The 19,826-nt window shown below is 43.5% G+C and overlaps 1 protein-coding gene across 1 annotated transcript; it reads right to left on the reverse strand.

Annotated features, from left to right (window-relative positions):
- Positions 1–405: 405 nt before the first annotated feature.
- On the reverse strand, positions 406–19,517 carry ap3m2 (adaptor related protein complex 3 subunit mu 2). The gene is made up of 9 exons (XM_083784994.1): positions 19,411–19,517; positions 17,482–17,766; positions 16,726–16,897; positions 15,122–15,259; positions 14,318–14,403; positions 12,907–13,040; positions 4,220–4,427; positions 3,519–3,663; positions 406–3,232 (listed from the first exon to the last, which is right to left on the reverse strand). Exons 2-9 carry the CDS (start codon positions 17,752–17,754, stop codon positions 3,132–3,134), a joined length of 1,257 nt encoding a protein of 418 aa, XP_083641120.1. The 5' UTR covers positions 17,755–17,766; positions 19,411–19,517; the 3' UTR covers positions 406–3,131.
- Positions 19,518–19,826: the final 309 nt, after the last annotated feature.

Genomic DNA, 19,826 nt, shown 5'->3' on the forward strand with positions numbered 1-19,826 from the left:
GTGGAAGTCTTCCCAGTATGCCATGGGGAGTTGTCTGTATAGAGGGTATGCAGATTCATAAAGTGTATGAGTATGAGTAGCATGGCGTGGGTGCATATGAGTAGCATGGCATGGGTGCATATGAGTAGCATGGCATGGGTGCATATGAGTAGCATGGCATGGGTGCATATGAGTAGCATGGCGTGGGTGCGGCAAGTCTTCGAACTCTGGATGCATGAGGACCTGAGGTCGTGATGCGCCAAGTGGGAAGACGGTTAGATAAGAGGATCACCCAGAAATCTATTGAATCCACTGATGCCATCAATATACAGTATACAACGTCAGACTTACTGGCCTAGACTCAATATTTGGGCAAGCCTGACACTGAACTCCAAATACTGGAATAAACGATACAAAAATAGTCAATGAATTTCCATAAATTAACTTTATCACCACTCAGATATAACACTTCAGATCTTGTTTTTTTTCCTTTATTCCTATTGTAAAACCTTTGGGACAACACTCAAACAAAAAGCTCTAAACAAAAAAATACCTGCCTTAAATTTAACAGGTTACATTGCCGTTACACCATATGATGTAATTAGTCAGTGCATTTACATGCACATTGATATTCTATTACTTTAGCCATTAAGGTGACTCTTCTGCTGTGACTGAGTGCACAGGTGGAAGTCAGTGTCTTGCCCCAAGACAATGGAACACAACACTTGGCTCTAACAGGGACCTTACCTATTTGAGGATAGTCAGTATAAACATACAGTATGATTTCATAGAGTATTCAATTGTTATTCCAAGTATTGTTTCATAGTTAAATAGTTTTATTAAGAGTGAAACCATGAACAAGTGTATTTCATTGCCATGTTGATAAAAGTGTCTAGAATATATTGTGCATGTAAATACATCAGACTGAAAGCAACATAAAACTGTTCAGTAGTCCAAGCCACAGCCCTGGGCTGCCCAGCATTCAAGGTGTGGTTCTTCAGCAGTCAGATCACATTTCAGTTATCAATTGTCACTTCAAATAAATAACCATTTCAGTTAGTGAGATGAATAAAACAGATAACGACATAATTAAACTCTTACAAGAAATGAGAAAACAGTAGTGGAGATACAACTTCAGTAGTTTTGATAAGATTAGCAAAAGAAAAGAAAAAACACAACCCTGTCAGATCTCCCAACCCATTTTGGGTCCACTGGTTGGCAAATGACATGAGTGTACTTTTCAAACAACTCAAGTCTGGAATTTCACTTCAGGGCTGCCGTCTCCATTGGCCTGGTGCCAAACAATAAAAGGGAATGTTGGAAATAAACAAAGGAGTAATAGAAATTAAACAAAATCAAAAAGAGAGGAATTGTACAAAAACTGAAAGACATAGGAGTTGGAAGGCCAGGAGTTACGCCGAAGCTCCACTGCAGCCATTGGGCGTCCGTCAGCGCCACATCATCGTCAATGCAGGGAATGTTCCCTTTTTAATGGGTGCTCCACTGCCAACGGTTGCGTTTGGACGGCGTCTGGACGGCGTCACCCATTCACCCGGGTTACATTTTTGTACACCGTCCAAACGCAACATGCACTCAGTGGAGCCCCGGCCTTAGTAATCCCCTCCAATGAGAAGACAGTAGTTACTCTAAAATGTCAAACTAGGATTGTTGTAAAGAAATGTAGGAATTTGCAAGAAAAACTGACATTGTCAAACTTTCTTTTAATTGCATGACTGCCATTACCAGTTTAGAGCACTGAATAGTGACACAATCCACATTTAGCCAACACTACAGGTTCTCATAGTTTGAGGTCACTGAACAAAAACAAGTGCAATCCAAACTATTTGTCCATTAACTTCCTCCCGAGTCTAAAAAAGGCCGAAAATCTAGTTGCTTTGCTTTTATTTGGCAACAGATGTTATCAGGAAAACCTTGTGTTACTGATATTCTGACCTAGTATTAGCCCAATACAAGACACCAGTTTTCTTTTATCGTACATTCCTTCAAAAAAAGGGGACTTCTTTACACTTTGCACTGCAATTGTGCAATTGTATTCTGGACATGAAATGTAGCGAACCGTCAACTTTATTATTATTATTATTATGATGACGGGAAGAAATAGTCACCAGCACACATCTGTCAGATCACAACTCAAATGGGAAACATAAGACCACAGGAAAGTTTAAGAAAGGTCACTTACAGCACTTACAATAAAAATGAACACAGTACACTATGAGAAAATGGCCTTCCTTATTTGTTTTAGAACTTGAAATTAAAATTGGACTAGACCATTCACAACCCAAAGGGCTCTGATTGGGTAAGCATGACTTTTTCCTGCCATTGACGGAGATCTCCATCGATTGAAATCCACCGTTGTTTACCATTGGCGGAATATTCCGTCAATTCATGTTTTATATTGATTAAGTTTGGTCCCAGTCGTATGCTATATGATTAGCTCTGGATTGCTATGCGATCAGTAAACAGGCAATGACCTGGGATCCAAGATGGCTGCACCTGTCCATTTGCATTTGTTTCGATTATTTTAAATGTTTTATCTCAGATTCTATTCCCAGATTCCGATTCTAATCAAAACCAGCTTTATTCACGGCCGATAACTAAAACGTTGCTGATCACGGTTACAAAATGGTTTTTTCGGGTGAATAAAAAAAAAAAGACAGAGAGAGACTTAACATAGAGGGCTTTTACTTCCGGTTCAAGACCTTGGGTAATCTTGGCCTTAAGTAAAAAGCTCAGAATGGAAATTGGCAGGGGCGAAATAATTAATCAATAACTGGCAGGGAATAAATGTTGTCCAGATTTGGGTCGGGTTAAAAAATATTATTGAAAAATATGGACCACTTTGGACGGACATTTTTGTTTGGATCAGGTTCGAATCAAACTTGCCTCAAATTTTCAAAACAGAAGCAAAGTAATATTGCAACTGTATATTTGACTTTGACTTTAATATTATTAGGTTTAATATGTGACTCCATTCATAACAGATAAGTTATGTGTGTGTGTGCACAAATCCTGAATTGTGTACATTGGGAATGTACCATTGCGTCCTGCTTTCTCTTCTGCTTCCCCCCCATCAAGGCACTCCCTTCTGTCAAGTAGTAGTAGTAGTCTGACAGCCACAGAGCAATGACACTCTATGTCCTGACCTGGAACTTGCCAGCCTTGGTCATGTACTTGATGCCCTTAAAAGGTTTGTACTTCTCTCCATACATATCCAACCGATTCACCTTCAGGCCTGTTAAAAGAAAGAGAGACACAAAAAAGTTTCATTTCCCAAGACAGATTTTGATGTAACTCTGTTATGTTCACAGGCGCAGTCTTTGTTGGAGCTGGCACCATCTAGTGGAAGATGTGTCACTTTGTTAGGTGGTGTCAGTTGAGACTGCAATGAGCTGATGGCAAGTGTAATTGTGCTTGTGTGTACATGTGTGTGTCAGGGCTGGGGTCAATTAGTTTAACATACAAACAAAATAAAGCGTGTGTGTGTGTGTGTGTGTGTGTGTGTGTGTGTGTGTGTGTACCTGAGAGGGCCATCTGCTGTATTTTGAACTGAATGTTGATGCTGGGATTCTCGTCTGGTTTGGAAGCTCCAGCCTGCAGACTCATGGTGCCCTTCAGGCTGGGCAGCTTCTGAGGGTTAATCTTCCCAACATCCCACGTCAACAACTGTGCAAAACACAAAACATTCTTTGGTGTCCATTTCAAACCCCAACCGCAAAACAGATTGCAAAATTGCCACCAGACTCCTGGTAGCATGATGTACTGACGGTTCACAGCAAAATCCTCAGTTGAGTGCAATAAGACTAAGAATCTAAAAGCCCTGCTGGTGGTACTTAGGGGCAGTGTTGGGACGGGTGTACCGTTCCAGGAAATAATCACGCAATTCTAAGCCAATAATAATAATAATAATAATGAATTGCATTTTTATAGCACTTTTCCAAGTGCTCAAAGCTCTTTACAATGGTCATACATTGGGAGGTGAAGCGGCGAACAGTCTACGCCAGCGTCCTCACTTCCCACATTCACACACCAATGGTGGCAAGCTAACACTGACCAACTCATTGGAGGCATTGGAGTGTCTTGCCGAAGGACACTTCGACATGTGGACAGGAGGAGCCGGGATTCGAGCAATAGCCAAAATGTTTTGATTAGTACTACATATTTGTTTTCTTAGGACTCGCACGCACGCAACATACAGACACCCATGCTCCATCATGACTACCTTGGTAACTGGGTCAAAGGTGAATGTTCCCTGGGTGGCGTTGAGGTTGGTGTTGAGGACCCCACGGGGCAGCTGGCTGCTGACCAACACAGACTCCACTGCCTTGCCCATGGTCTGCTTGGGGCCCAGCGTCAGGTCAAAGCGGCCCTGGGAGCTTCCCTCACGGAAGGTGATGTTGTGTTTAACGTAAACTGGGATGGCCACGAGACTGGGCGACAAAGAAGTTGTGGTATATTATTATAATCATTAAAATTTTAAAAATATAAAAAATGGTTACCTTCATCTTCTGTCAAATACATTTCCTTTATATTTTCACTGAAATTAATTGTGATTGATAGAATTACAATGTCAAATTGAACCTATGGTGCTGCGAAATGGAAGGAAATTGAAATGGAATTTGAAGGATGCCAGATACAACATTTGTTGGCAGACAAGGAGCTATAAATTGGAGAAAGATCTTTCTGAAATATGGAATACAATAGTTAAAAAATACAAACATTCTGGCATATGGTCCACGTTTCAAACCGGGAATATATGACCAAGGATATAAACGATGGGCAACATGGAAGGGTATTAGGCAGTATGTACGGTGATAGAGAAGGGGGAGAGGTTTTTTTTTATACTTGCAAATGAGAGATTATTATGAAAAATAGATAAAAATAAAATAAAACCCTGACTCAATGAATAAGGTTATTAGGATTATGGTTCATGCTTATTAAAAAAAGGGTAGAATAATCTCAGCTCTTTACCAAGGTCTGATGGCAAGTAAAGAAACATCTACTCTATATTGGAGGACTGGTACAATACATGTAAAACACAGTGTACGGCCACAAGCTGTCTAGAACAGGGGTTCTCAACGTTTTTGGCTGGGGACCCCCGGAAATGCTTTGGCCATGCCCCGCCCCCCCCTCCCCACCGCCAATACAAACTGAATGCAAAAATAACCAATAATAGAGAAAATATATCATAAATGGGACAAATGGTGACAAAGGGTGAATTGAAAAGTTGCAAAAAAATTGCGAAAAATTGTGATGATGAAAAAAATGCGATGATGAAAAAAATGCGATGGCGAAAAAAATGCGATGACGAAAAAAATGCGATGACGAAAAAAATGCGATGGCGAAAAAAATGCGATGGCGGAAAAATTGCGATGACGAAAGAAAATGCGATGGCGAAAAAAATGCGATGGCGAAAAAAATGCGATGGCGACAAAGGGTGAATTGCAAAGTTGCGGAAAAATTGCGATAAAAATTGCGATGATGAAAAAACTGCGATGATGAAAAAAATGCGATGATGAAAAAAATGCGATGACGATAAAAATGCGATGACGGAAAAAATGCGATGGCGAAAAAATGCGATGGCAAAAAAATTAATTAGGGTATGCGCGTGACATCATCAAACCCGGAAGTTATGCGGGAATGCCTACTGAGTGGGAAAAAACTACTTTCTGGCCTTGACAGCCCATGCATCCAAACAGAAAAGTCCTATCTGATTGCATTAAACATGATGAACAGGCCCAGGCGGTGGCGTAACCGTCTGGGCACCCGACTGGTAATCCAGTCGCAGTGTGCCGCGGGTTCGACTCCCGAGCCCGACACAGCCTTTACTGCATGTCTTCCCCCATCTATCTCCCGTTTCCTGTCAGCCTACTGTCTGTCCCTTCAAAAAACCAATAAAAAGGCGTAAGCCGCAAAAAATATCTTAAAAAAAAACAAAAACATGATGAACATTATTAATGCATGGACTGGAATATGTTGCTTGATATTGTTATGTAACTATGAACCCTTGCACTGTGGCTGTAACTCTGTGATAAACTGCAAATATAGGCATATACAATTATTTGAAGTAAAACAATTGGCATCACTTTTTCTCAAGTAAGAAGGAGTCCACTGCCAAGAAAACCATTATAAAACTGCACCTGTGAGAAAGCGTGTGTGTGCGTACTGTATGTGTCTCTAGGCACACATGACATAAGAGTGAGAGAAAGAAACATGGGCAGGTCAGGCAAGTTCATCTGTTTTAATATGTTTAACTAACTGTGACATGAAGTCTGGTGGTTCACTGTGAATCTGGCAGCAGCAGTCAGAGGATCTATACATTTACAGACTTTGTCTATGAGTGGTGGAGCACAAAGAGACTCTTTACCCTCATTTACACGGATGTAACTTTGTCTATGAGTGGTGGAGCACTCTTTACCCTCAAAATTAATTAGGGTATGCGCGTGACATCATCAAACCCGGAAGTTATGCGGGAATGCCTACTGAGTGGGAAAAAACTACTTTCTGGCCTTGACAGCCCATGCATCCAAACAGAAAAGTCCTATCTGATTGCATTAAACATGATGAACAGGCCCAGGCGGTGGCGTAACCGTCTGGGCACCCGACTGGTAATCCAGTCGCAGTGTGCCGCGGGTTCGACTCCCAAGCCCGACACAGCCTTTACTGCATGTCTTCCCCCATCTATCTCCCGTTTCCTGTCAGCCTACTGTCTGTCCCTTCAAAAAACCAATAAAAAGGCGTAAGCCGCAAAAAATATCTTTAAAAAAAACAAAAACATGATGAACATTATTAATGCATGGACTGGAATATGTTGCTTGATATTGTTATGTAACTATGAACCCTTGCACTGTGGCTGTAACTCTGTGATAAACTGCAAATATAGGCATATACAATTATTTGAAGTAAAACAATTGGCATCACTTTTTCTCAAGTAAGAAGGAGTCCACTGCCAAGAAAACCATTATAAAACTGCACCTGTGAGAAAGCGTGTGTGTGCGTACTGTATGTGTCTCTAGGCACACATGACATAAGAGTGAGAGAAAGAAACATGGGCAGGTCAGGCAAGTTCATCTGTTTTAATATGTTTAACTAACTGTGACATGAAGTCTGGTGGTTCACTGTGAATCTGGCAGCAGCAGTCAGAGGATCTATACATTTACAGACTTTGTCTATGAGTGGTGGAGCACAAAGAGACTCTTTACCCTCATTTACACGGATGTAACTTTGTCTATGAGTGGTGGAGCACTCTTTACCCTCAAAATATTAAGTTGGGCGTCTTTGCGCAATTTCATGTGGGCCATGTTGACCGCCTCCAGCCATCAGTTCTAATAATCAGCTTAGCAAGGCTGCTCACTTATGGGAGTTTGCGCCTCCTGGCGTAAACACAGAAGCATTTATATAAACTCACAGACAATTTGGCTGGGACTTTAAGACGTCAGGACGTTGAGACCCCGTCCGCCGGTGCACTAGTATAACAGTGCGTCAACGCCCCTTCGTCTTCATTCATTTGTTTCTTCTCATGTGTAACACAGCGCAGCGAAGTCTCCCTTACGGATTAGTATCTGATTTATTTCCACAAAGGACGAGAAGGCTTCTCGGTACCGCGGAAACTACTTTTCCCAGAGGCATCTAGAAGAAGAAAGACGGTGAGTCCGCTTTCTTTCTAGGTTAATACTAACTTAGTGGGTAATTTAGCTTGTGTAGCGGCCTGGCGGCCCTAGCTAGCTTCTAATAAATTACCTGTGTGACGGTCTGTAGGCTAGCAACAGCCCGTTTTTGCTTCCACACGAACTTTCGTTGGCCTCAAGGTCTCGAACGTGTGACGCTCGAATGGTGCACAACCCTTTGTTAGCTTCCACACGTGTGGCGGCGTTAGCGGTGGCTAGTGATAGCCCGCTCTAGCCGACACACACACGTCCCGCGGTCTTTCTAAACCCTCGACGGCGTGGTAACCTGAGCAGCATCTAGTAATAATACTGTTTAGCTTCCACGTTGTGTGACGGTCTTTGATAACGGCTAGCGATAGCCCTATTCTCAGCTTCCACACACACGTGGCGTCTTCTACAGTGGCTGGCGATAGCCCTGTTTTAAGTTTCCACATGAAGTGACGGTCTTTCACAGCAGCCAGCAATAGCTCTGTCCTAGCCCTCACTTTAACGTGACTACCTACCAACTCGGCTCCCCACAGGCGTGCAGTCTTGTGAAACTGCTTATTAGAATTGGAGGTTACTGGTGTAACCGGAGTTCTATAACCAGCGAGCCTCGTTTGTAGCTTGTTTGTCCACGTGTATCTTGGCATTACAAGAAAAAGTGACGGTCTTTCACAGCAGCTAGCGATAGCTCTGTCCTAGCCTCCACTTAAACGTGGCTGGCTACCAACTCGGCTCCCCACAAGTGAACAACCTTGTGAAACTGCTTATTAAAACTGGGAGTTACTGATGCAACTATAGTTCTATTAAACAGTGAGTCTTGTTTGTGGCTTCCACGTGCATCTTGGCATTGCAAGAAAAGTGACAGTCTTTCACAGCAGCTAGTGATAGCTTAACTCTGTTCCATATCCTTCCGCTTCGCAGAAGGCTTTGCGACTTGCTGGTTTGAATCTCAAATCGAAATCAGACCAGCCTCTCCTCTTTAGTGGAAATCTCACGATTTCGAGTACTTCCACGGCAAGTCGGAACAGAGTTAGTGATAGCTCTGTCCTAGCTTCCACTTAAACGTGGCTGCCTACTGAGTCGGCCCCCCTCTTGCCTTGTTTATTGCTTCCACGTGCATCTTAGCATTATAAGATGTCTGACGACGCTGAGATGAACTCCGGGGAGTCCTCATCTCGGGACTCAGCATCCTCCAGACTCCAGAACACGGGAGCGGATCTGTTGTCCAGGGGCCGATACCTCTATGCGGCTTGGTCACTGCACAAAACAGTGGCCAGGCAGATGTGGGAGAGGTTCGGCGAGCCACGAGTGGATCTGTTTGCGTCGGAAGAGAACAGCAAGTGTCCTCTGTTCTTCTCCATAGCAGGGACGGCTCCGCTAGTTTTGGATGCCTTGGCGCACCGTTGGCCCCAGGGCCTACTTTACGCGTTTCCCCCGTTGTCTCTCATCCTTCCCACACTGGAGAGGGTGAGGACACGGCGCCTGTCAGTGATCTTAGTGGCCCCAGGGTGGGGCTCTTGGAGGTCAGACATAGTCCCTCTCTTGTACAGTCGGCCCTGGCAGCTTCCGTTGCGCAGGGACCTATTGACCCAGGCGGGAGGGGAGATATTCCACCCAGGGCCGGAAGATCTAGACCTCTGGGCCTGGCCCGTGAGAGGTTGAATCTTGGAGCGGAGGGTCTTCCCCAGAGCGTCATCGACACTATTCAGTGTGCGAGGGCGCAGTCGACCAGGGATGCTTATGATATGAGGTGGCGGTTGTTTGAAGACTGGTGTTCACCAGCTCAAGTTGTGCCATTTCAAGCACCAGTGAGGGTCGTTCTGTCGTTCCTCCAGGACCTCTTGGACAAAGGCAGAGCCTTTAGTACTGTCTAAGTGTATCTGGCTGCTATCTCAGCCTGCCACATCGGGTTTGAGGACAAGACGGTGGGCCGCCAGTTCATGAAGGGGGCTAGCCACCTTCATCCGGTGACCAAGTCTCTGGTCCCCTCGTGGGATCTTGCTTTGGTTTTGGACTCTCTGTCCCAGCCACCGTTTGAGCCCTTGGAGGAGTTGAGTATGAAGCTATTGTCGCTGAAGACAGCGTTATTATTAGCTTTGGTGACCGCTAAAAGGGTCAGTGATATCCATGCTTTGTCCACAAGTGCGGAATGCATGAGGTTCAATGGGGATGCAAGGGTGGTCATGAAGACCAATCCGGCATTTTTACCTAAGAACCGCCTAGCTACCCCAGTTCCGATGGACTCTGTCCGCCCCCCTTTGCCTCTGAGGAGGATAGGAGGAGGCATAACCTCTGTCCGGTGAGGGCATTGAGGTTGTATTTGGACAGGACTGAGGCGACGAGGAAGACTACACAACTGTTTGTCTCCTGGGATCCCAAGACTGTGGGACTGCCTATCTCAAAGATTAGGCTTTCCCAGTGGATCGTGGAGGCTATAGAGCGGGCCTACTCTGGCAGGAATATGGTGCCTCCCGTAGGGTTGAAGGCACATTCCACGAGGGGTATGGCATCGTCCTGGGCCCTCTGTAGGGGGGTCTCTGTTCAGGATGTTTGTTCCGCTGCAAGTTGGGCATCGTCTTCCACCTTTGCCACCTTCTATAGACTGGATGTGACAGCGGCGCCAGTGGCGCATGCGGTCCTGGGCGTGGCCTCCAGTTAGTGGAGAGACTTAGTTCCCCACGGGGGACGTTGGTTTTCTCCAGGGCGTTAAGACAGTTGTTCTATCGGCCCCTCTTAGGCACATATGGCAGACTTAGGTCTGATTGGCCTTCCCAATGGGGTGCAGTAGTCCTGTTGAGGGACGTGCTGTGGTCCTTTGCTCACAGATAAAGGTACGGGCCCTAGGGTTCCAGACTTCGCGATGACAATAAGGGAGTTAATGAAGTCTCCCATGAGTGAGCAGCCTTGCTAAGCTGATTATTAGAACTAGGGGTTACGTATGTAACCAAAGTTCTATAACAGCGAGCAAGGCTGCTCACTAAGATTCCCTTCTTGTTGCTTGAGAAGAGAACAATTGTTATCGAATGAAGACGAAGGGGCGTTGACGCACTGTTATACTAGTGCACCGGCGGGCGGGGTCTCAACGTCCTGACGTCTTAAAGTCCCAGCCAAATTGTCTGTGAGTTTATATAAATGCTTCTGTGTTTACGCCAGGGGGCGCAAACTCCCATAAGTGAGCAGCCTTGCTCGCCGTTATAAAACTTTGGTTACATACGTAACCCCTAGTTTTGTTCATAACTCAACATTTGTTTTGTAACTACAAGTTGCAGTTAAACCATTGCTTCACAAAATAAGTTGTTAATAAGTTGCATAATGCATATCCAGATCCCATATGCAGCCATAGTCTATATCTATACATTATATTTGCGTGCCTTCGGGTGCTAAAATGATAAATTCACTTACAAATAATTAACATTCCCACATGGTTAACTGTGGGGCTTACAAGCATTGATAGGCTACTGTACATTCATGTCATAAATTTAAATAATTTGAGAAATTATAGAAAAGCATACTACAGATGCACAGACAGCTACCTGCAGTGGCCTATGAGGCACACGTCATCAAATCACAACATCGCACATACTGTAAAAGCAACCAATGACAGGCTGCAGCCATATCTAAAGCTATAATGATTATAACATTGGCATGTTGGTCAGTTAATTATGTGCATGAAGATTAGGCTACTCACTCACCATGTCAGTTGCCCCAACGACCAAATAAAGTTGATAACGTTCCCGAATTCTTAATTAGTTGTAATTTGGAGATTGAAAGCTCTGGCTCCTATAGGCTTGCGTTGGTGATGGGAACTCAATCATAGCCTACTATTGTAAGCCTAAAGCCATGAGAACTAGTATAAATTACTAGTCTTAGATCAAGATAGTCATCGTTCTTAATAATATATGACAGTCTTGGACAGCACGTTTCGATTTTCCCAATTTAACATGCGTTTTTGTATTTCCGTGTTTTAACTTTTAACTGTGTGTGTTTATATCCCTGATGCAGTTATCCCTAACATGATGACTTATGGCAGTTGTTTTTCCAACTAAGATCTGAATATGAATCAGTCAGTCAGGGGATAAGTCAATTCATGTTAGGTGGTAAAGAAAGTGTGGTTAGGTTTTCAAACGTTTCGTTCTTACTTTCACAATGCATCTGATCAGTCTTTCCCATTACGAACTGAAATCCATTATCCACTTTCTTGTGTGTGTGACTGAGACTCACTGCGGAGGGGGCGGCCCGCCCCCAGTTCAAATGGAACAACCCCACTGAGCAGGATATATGTGGTTGCGCAGAAACAAACCCTTCAGATATTTGTTTCTTCGCGATGCATTTATGTGAGAATCATTTTAAAAGTGGAATATAGTAATGTAATAAATAAGTAGTAGTAAGTCAGAGAGGCTTATTGTCGGTATCAGCCAAGGTGCAGGAGTCTATCCCTACTTTCAATGCGCTAGACCTCTGGGAGATGGATTGCTGAGGTGGAGTGCAACACATACCATCCTTCCAGTACTTGGCGCAGTGCCCGGGATCGAACCCGTAATAACTATGTGACATTACATGCGTGTGAGTTGAGTCTTTGTCGTCCTGGGTGGTGGGTAGGCCGGGAGGAGGAGATCTGGGGGAGGTGGGCAACTGGCCCACCCTAAAGTGGGGGAGCCCGTGCTGCCCTTGGCGCCATTGGCTAGGCGCTACTGCTACATACATCATCCACCAGTGACCTCTGTCCTGGACTGAAAAGTTCACTATAAAACTACATAGCAACCAATTTACAATTGGGCTAACGGGCACATATTCTCTCTCTAGGTCGTCCTCAGACGAGCCCTCCATCGTTGCTTCAAGTCATCTCGTTTCTCCATACATCTGGCCAGCTCGTTGGTGATTTGCGCTCCAGCATCTTTCTTGAGTACATCCGCTTATGTTAATGTGTGTTAGTTCCCACAGCACTAATTTGGCTGGCAGCTCTTGGTGTCTTTGGCAGTGTCTAGTCTCATTCTCCTCAATATTGGCCGCGTATTACTAGTGTACATTATGTTGAGTGTGTGCTTCATTTTGTTTAGTGGTGCTGTTGTAACTACCGGTGATGCTCCAGGCACAATGTAATACACAGTACACACATGGGTGGAGACGGCATAAAGGCAACAAGGGAGGGGACAGAATGATGGCAGTTTGTGTAAGAAGGTGTGTGGACTGTACGAGTGGTAGGCTACTGTAGGTGCTGACCACACCATATCGACAAAAAAGGAGTTAACAGACTCACTTCTGTGAGCTGACGTGATAGGACAGCAGCCTGAAGTTTCCATCAGGAGGGATGAAGGACAGGATCCTCTCTGACTCCCAACGCTTGAACCGTACACAGGGGTGGAAACTGACATCATCCAGCAGTCGAGGATTCTGGGAGATGAAAGGAATAGATCATAATGGGCGTAAGAGGAAGGGTTGATATATTACATGATTAACACACACACACAATTTTCAATTTACAATTTAGGCATTTAGCAGACGCTCTTAATCCAGAGCGACTTACATTAAGCAAGAACAAAAAAGCATGGGAATACATCACATAAAAACATTCATCAAGAAACATGCGTAAGCTAAGAAAGTAACAGTGGAATATCTATATAATTAAGCTATACATATAAACTATACATCTATACTACTATGCTATACATATGTACTATGACTACATACAATGCAATTATAGTGCCGTCTACATAACATGCTATAAGTCTGTATCAATGATGGAGTCTGAAAAGGTGGGTTTTCAGACTACGGCGGAAGATTGGGAGTGATGCTGCAGTTCTGACTGCAATGGGAAGTGCATTCCACAGTTTTGGAGCCAGAAGGGAGAAGACTTTGGGACGTGTGGAGCGTTGTCCCGGCGTTTTTAGTGAGGGTACTTCCAGCTTCCCTGCGTTGGCTGATCTGAGTGCGCGGGAGGGTTTGTAGGGTTCGATCATACTTGCAAGATATGGGGGAGCCATACCTTTGGTTGCTTTGAATGCCAGCATCAGAGTTTTGTATTCTGTGCGGGCAGCGACCGGGAGCCAGTGGAGGGAGCGGAGCAGGGGGGAGACATGTGAGAATTTTGGCTGGTTGAAGACCAAGCGAGCTGCGGTATTTTGGATCAGCTGGAGAGGCTTAAGTGCACATGCTGGTAGGCCAGTAAGGAGGGAGTTACAATAGTCGAGTGTTGACAAGACCGTTGTCTGGATTAGGAGCTGGGCTGATTCCTGGGTGAGGAACAGTCTAATTCGTCGTATGTTATAGAGTGTGAACCTACAGGATCGAGTGACAGCTGTGATGTGGGTTTTGAACGAGAGCTGACTGTCCAGGACAACACCAAGATTCCTGGCTGTTGGGACAGACGTTACCAGGGCGTTGTCTACAGAAATAGTTAGCTCCCGCATAGGGCAGGACTTAGCTGGGAAGAAGAGAAGCTCAGTCTTGTACACCTGAATAAGTTGACATATGCATTCATGCAGATGTGAATGTGAACACACACGCACTAATGCATCATTCTCAATATCTAGCATTCCTAATCACACCGATTAGGAAGAATGCTAGATAAACAACTTTTAATGTAATTAATCAGTCAAATTATTCACATTTCTGACACCTGTATATTGATGCCACATTCTGGTCACTGAAGGTGAGGTCACTGAACTCACCATAAATGAGAGGGTGAGGTCTGGCATTCCTGTCAGCTTAACACAAGCATCAATCACTCCCTGGATCTCTGCTGTGATGGTGGAGCCTGACATTGGAGAGGCATGGAAATCATGTGAGACATTATATGAAATGAATACTTCAACCCCAAGATGACTTTTATTTACTCACCTCAAGCCCTGAATAATGTAGAATTTTTGAATCCTACATCATCAGTAATTTCTACTCAAACTTAACCATTTAAAATACTTCCAGTGTAAACAGCACGCAACAAGGAGCACACGTGACCTCAGGTTTTGTGAACTCAGCTCGTGTTGAACCCGTTTTGCTGTTCTAAATCTTGGACCCCTATCGTCTTTAATTCATTAAGCATTTCTTCATCCACGGAGAAGGAATGTGACAAAAACAAGAATTATCCACGGATTGATAGAAAAATAGTCATTTTGGGGGTGAAGTATTCCTTTAACTACAATTACTTCTACTGCTGCTAACAATATTTATATTGTTGCTACTACTGCTACTATTGTTACTGCTACTACTACTAATACTATTAACAGTAACAGTATCCTGTAATAGTAATGTAATATTAGCCACAATGGAAACAAGTCCCCAGAACTTTGTTGTTACCCTTTTAGCCGTAATGTCTGACTGTACTTTTCTTTCCATTAATATCTTTATTAGAAGTTAGGCACAAAATATTCACATCTGCATGACTGCATAATGTCAACTTATTCAGGTGTACATGGAACGATAACTTGTTTTCAATTACATTTCTGACTAATAAAGTATTCATTCAATCAATGTACCTGACTTATCAATGATGCAGTCAATCTCCTCTACTACGTCAAAGTACGCCTCATTGTTGGTGTATTTCACACCCGTCCGTCGCCATGGCACCACTGACAACTGGCCTGTGGGCAGCTGTTCTCCTACATTTGTACTGCCTGTAAAACAAACAAACAAACAAGAACATGCGTTTACTCTACTATGGCTGTTCTTTGTTAGCCTGGTTAATAAACCAGACCGAATCAGTCTGGTTTATTAACCAGGCTAGTTCTTTGTGCCACTTCCCACAATCTATTACAGGCCAGATGCCCCATCTGGGATGACTGTCATCATTTTGATGTCCACAAATTGGGGGGAGAGGGGACACTGTTTACCGTTTGGTGCATTTGTTTAATTGTCTACTCTACTAGTTAAACAGTATACACGTTATATTGTGTATATTTACCTGGCTTTCAAATATTGTTATACGTTATTTTATTTTTTAATTTTATTGTATAGCTCTACTTTCTTATATATATTCGTAATATGTATACGTATATGTTCGTAATCTTATTTTCTTAATAAAACATTGAAATGTGTTTGATTAATTCTGGACTATAAGGCCTGTAGAGATACAGTACAGTTTCAGTGGCTAGTGATGGGGTAAACGCCATGCACCCCAAGCACTATGAATATAACAATAACTATATCCTTCACCGTTGTATTTGTTATAGTTGTGGTGTGGACTCCACCATCCACTTGAGTTGTCTTTGTTATAGTTGTGGTATGGACTCCACCATCCACTTGAGTTAGAACAATTGTTCAGATGATATCTTTATACATTACGGTTTTAATGGCTATGGCCCCGAAGTCTGCATCTGTATACATGTGCCCCATAAGAACCTTGTCATCTGTGCCTCCTCTATGTTGTCTCCTTCAGTAAAAACTAGGGCCGGGACTAATTGCGATTAATTTAGATGAATTAACTACAGAAAAATGAATCACGATTAACTACAGATAAATTAATCGCACCTTTTCTTTCACCGCGGAACGTTTCTCACTGGGCGCTTTTCTATAGTACTGAAAACTGGAAATAATAAAAAGTCACCCCATTTTGTGTTGCCTAGAACTGGAGGTCTGACAAAAAACAGTAACAATATGAAGTAAGTACAGCTTTGTGATGTCACTGAGATGTACTTGTTACTGTTACCAATTTTTTTCCAGACCTCCAGTTCTAGGCAACACAGAATGGGGTGACTTTTATTATTATTTCCACAACAGGTATATTAATGACAGTAAAATATTGAAAATGAGTGGTATCCTGTAGTCACTATTCATTGATTCACTGGGATACCAAAAAACATAAAAAAAAAGGTTTCTCGCTGTTCTCAGGTTGAATATTGATATGCGATTAAAATGCGATTAATCTAGATTAATTAATCGCAAAGCCTCTGATTAATTAGATTAATTTTTTTAATCGAGTCCCAGCTCTAGTAAAAACGCATTCAGACAGCAGAGTAGGAAATGGAGAAGTCACTGGGGAGAAGGCACTGGCAGGATCTGACCCAAAATCAGCTGAAGATATGAGAAAGTCTGCAGATATGTGAAAGTCCAGCTTTTATGGAAAAAATTCAATTCCCATTACCTGTAATGGTGTTGACCATTGTGCGGAGGATGGTTGGAGGTTTGATGAGTTCTTTGAGAATGTTGGACTCAGTGGCCAACGGAAAGCCATTATCCAGCATCTCCTCCAGCAGCTCATATACCACCACAACATTGTCCTTAATGGCAGCCTCTGTGCACACTCCAAAATAGTCCTAATAACAAACAATTCACAATTAGGGCTTTAGCAGACGCTCTTGATCCAGAGAGACTTGCAGTAAAGCAAGAACAACACATGGTACTACATCAAATTATTAAATACATAGAAATAGTCAACAAGGATCATACTGTAAGCAAGCTAATTACCTAACATCCGTCTAACAATTCTGTACAATGAAACTATAAGTATAAACTAAAGAATGTTATTCTACATAGTACATAATATTCAAAACCAGTAAGAAGCCTGAGGGCGCGCTTCTCTCGTGCACGCATCCACCTGGATGACAGCAGACTGCTGGGCGAGTGCTGGCGCTCTGTGTTTTGTTTTGGTTTTCCTGCTGTCCAGTTAGCTCATAACATTAGCAGCTGTTGGCTGCTAGCATTACATGCAGTGTGCCTGTGTGGGTGCAGACTTCCACGGTGCGTGGCAGGGCAGACTCCCATTGGCTTAGGCAACGTTTCAGAGTATACCATTGGCTTAGGGGCAGCCAATCATAACTTGGTCGCTAAACCCACAGCAGAGGTTGTAGGCCAGACTTCACCTGGCAAAAATTAAGACTGAATTTGAGGGTAAATTTACCTGGAACGTGTCGACAACCCTGTGGAGGAACTCAATGACGAAGAGCGGTGGGACTTCACTCTGAATGACGGCCACAAAGTAGATACGGTGGCGGAGCACATTTATGAGGTAGTGATGCGGTGTTGAGATCACCGGCGACACGTTCTCTGGCTCAGTGGCACGCTCCTGGGCCTCGAAGAAGTAGTCGCACACAGAGCGGCTGACAACACTCTTCCAGTGTTTCTCCAGGAAGATATCACCGGAGGCATTGACCAAGAACAGGCTGTGGATCATTTTGGCTGGAGGCTGAGAGATGGAAGCCATTAATAAATTTCATTAGCCACCATGGAAACGTTTTACATTTTACAGATAGACAGTGGAAGACCAATACAAGATGTGTTGAATCAGTGTCAAGCCGCACTGTAATTTAAGATCACGGGTTGAGTGGACAAAATGACAATGTCATTGCCATGATGTAGTAAAGGCATGGTCACACATCACAAGCTTCAGCCTACCGTTCCGTACTATGGGAGCAAAAGAGCTTGGAGTTCCAACATTGGTGAACTTAATTTGACTAGGTGTCAACCTAGTCAACCTAGTGTTGACCTCAATTGACAGGTATTCAGTTTATAGTTTATGAGAGGACCTGTAATGTCATGCCATACTTTTTATTTGTGTTTTTCTATTAATTTGGTCATTAAGGTCCACAGAATGAGAGGACTGCTCTGCCGGAAACATTGCGAAAGAAATGTTATGGCCATTTTTGTATACCACACACCAGAGACTACTCTATTCCTTGAGCTTTTGGGCCTGTAGCCCCTCGACTATTATAGTTTTCTTTCATTGAGCCAACCACTTCAATGGGAGATTTTCACATTTGATGCCTTGGTAAGTTTCTTGTGCATATGTGTGACAGCAACCACACCCATTGGTGGATTGAATGGGGTTTTTATTGACAAAAAATGCATCTCAACATACAGTGTGTTTGTACATATCCGTCAAAAGGATAAAGCCGCGCGCGCGCGCGCACACACACACACACACACACACACACACACACACACACACAGAGAGCGTATTCCCCATTGTTGAGAAACCCTAGGCTGATTGTGTAGTTTGTTTTCAGGTTAAAAAACTACAGCATTTTGCAGAGAAGGCAAAGAGCAGATTCTAGACATGGCAGGCAAATAAGCGTGTTTATAGATTTAGGTGTTCTCAGAGGGTGTACGCCGGTGTACCAATGTGCACACGTCACTCACAAGTCACAACCATTATTAATTTGATGTGTTTCTCACATTATGGTATCTTGCAGACTGGCTTTCCCTTTCTTTTGCCAGGATACAGTACAAAATCAGCCAAGGGCTTTTAAGCACTCACGCATTCCAAGATGCTATCATAGATAAAAAAGAATGATGAAGTGACGTCCCTTCTTCACTCACATGATGCTCCAGCTCTACTATGGTTAGTGGTGGCTCATATGAGAAGGGAGGCAGATCGTTCTTTTTCAATCCATTTTTTTCCTTCCAAATAGACATATGGGCTAATATACGATGTAATAGCATTAAACTAGTAGCAAGTAAGTTGTGGGTTGGAGGAAGGGAAAGGTGATACCGGAGTATTCATTAAACATGCGACACGCAGGCACACAGCTATCGGGTGTCTCTAGTGAATTGCTACCATCTGCTTCATACATGGCATACACAATGAAAATAAATATTAGTTAACTGTCTGCTACCTAGCTAAATTACTTACAAGGCCATATAAGAAGCCATCGTCTCAGAATATAAACATCCATCCTGTGTTCAAATCCCTCCTCCTCCCTCAGTCTTGTGACAGCGGAAAAGCTCCCGTGATACAGCCAATGATGGGAAATAGTAATCGTCAACAACGACACTACAGTTCTTTTAACAGCTCGCAAAGTATTTAGTTATTAAAATACCAATTACTCACCGTAGACTCAATTTACGTTTTTGTCTCGCCTTTCGCCTTTTCTGAATGAAAGATTAGAGGCCGTCGTTCCTTCCCCGTTAGGTGGAGCTAACGTCGCGTCACCAGGCTTTCCGCAGTACGTGTGGAAAGCCCGGTTTCCATTTACTGCTCAGTGCTTTGGTCCGGTCTGTAACCCTTTACTGTATCCGGTCATTTGAACACTTACACACACATGCACGCACGCACCGTTTCCGCACTTCGAGCCTAACCGGATCAGCAAACTGCAAAGCGAATCGATCCCAGTCTAGATGGAACTAAATCCTGTTGGGAACCTTGACAACAGAGACGACCAATCAGGTACTGGAAGTGGAAGAAATTACGCCCATTAAAAAGAGCTATTGGTCGACGATGCGGAAGTGGGTCAGTCTTTGACCTTT

The sequence above is a fragment of the Protomyctophum parallelum genome, assembly GCF_964188405.1.
Source record: "Protomyctophum parallelum genome assembly, chromosome: 15".
NCBI classification, from domain to species: domain Eukaryota; kingdom Metazoa; phylum Chordata; class Actinopteri; order Myctophiformes; family Myctophidae; genus Protomyctophum; species Protomyctophum parallelum.

Bases quoted from the DNA above. Each gene is read 5' to 3' on its own strand.
- ap3m2 (XM_083784994.1), bottom strand. From the start codon at position 17,754: ATGATCCACAGCCTGTTCTTGGTCAATGCCTCCGGTGATATCTTCCTG. The intron at 15,260-16,725 runs GTAATGGGAATT...TTTGTTTTACAG, and splicing joins AATGGTCAACACCATTACAG to GCAGTACAAATGTAGGAGAA. The intron at 4,428-12,906 runs GTGAGTCTGTTA...TTTGTCGCCCAG, and splicing joins TATCACGTCAGCTCACAGAA to TCTCGTGGCCATCCCAGTTT.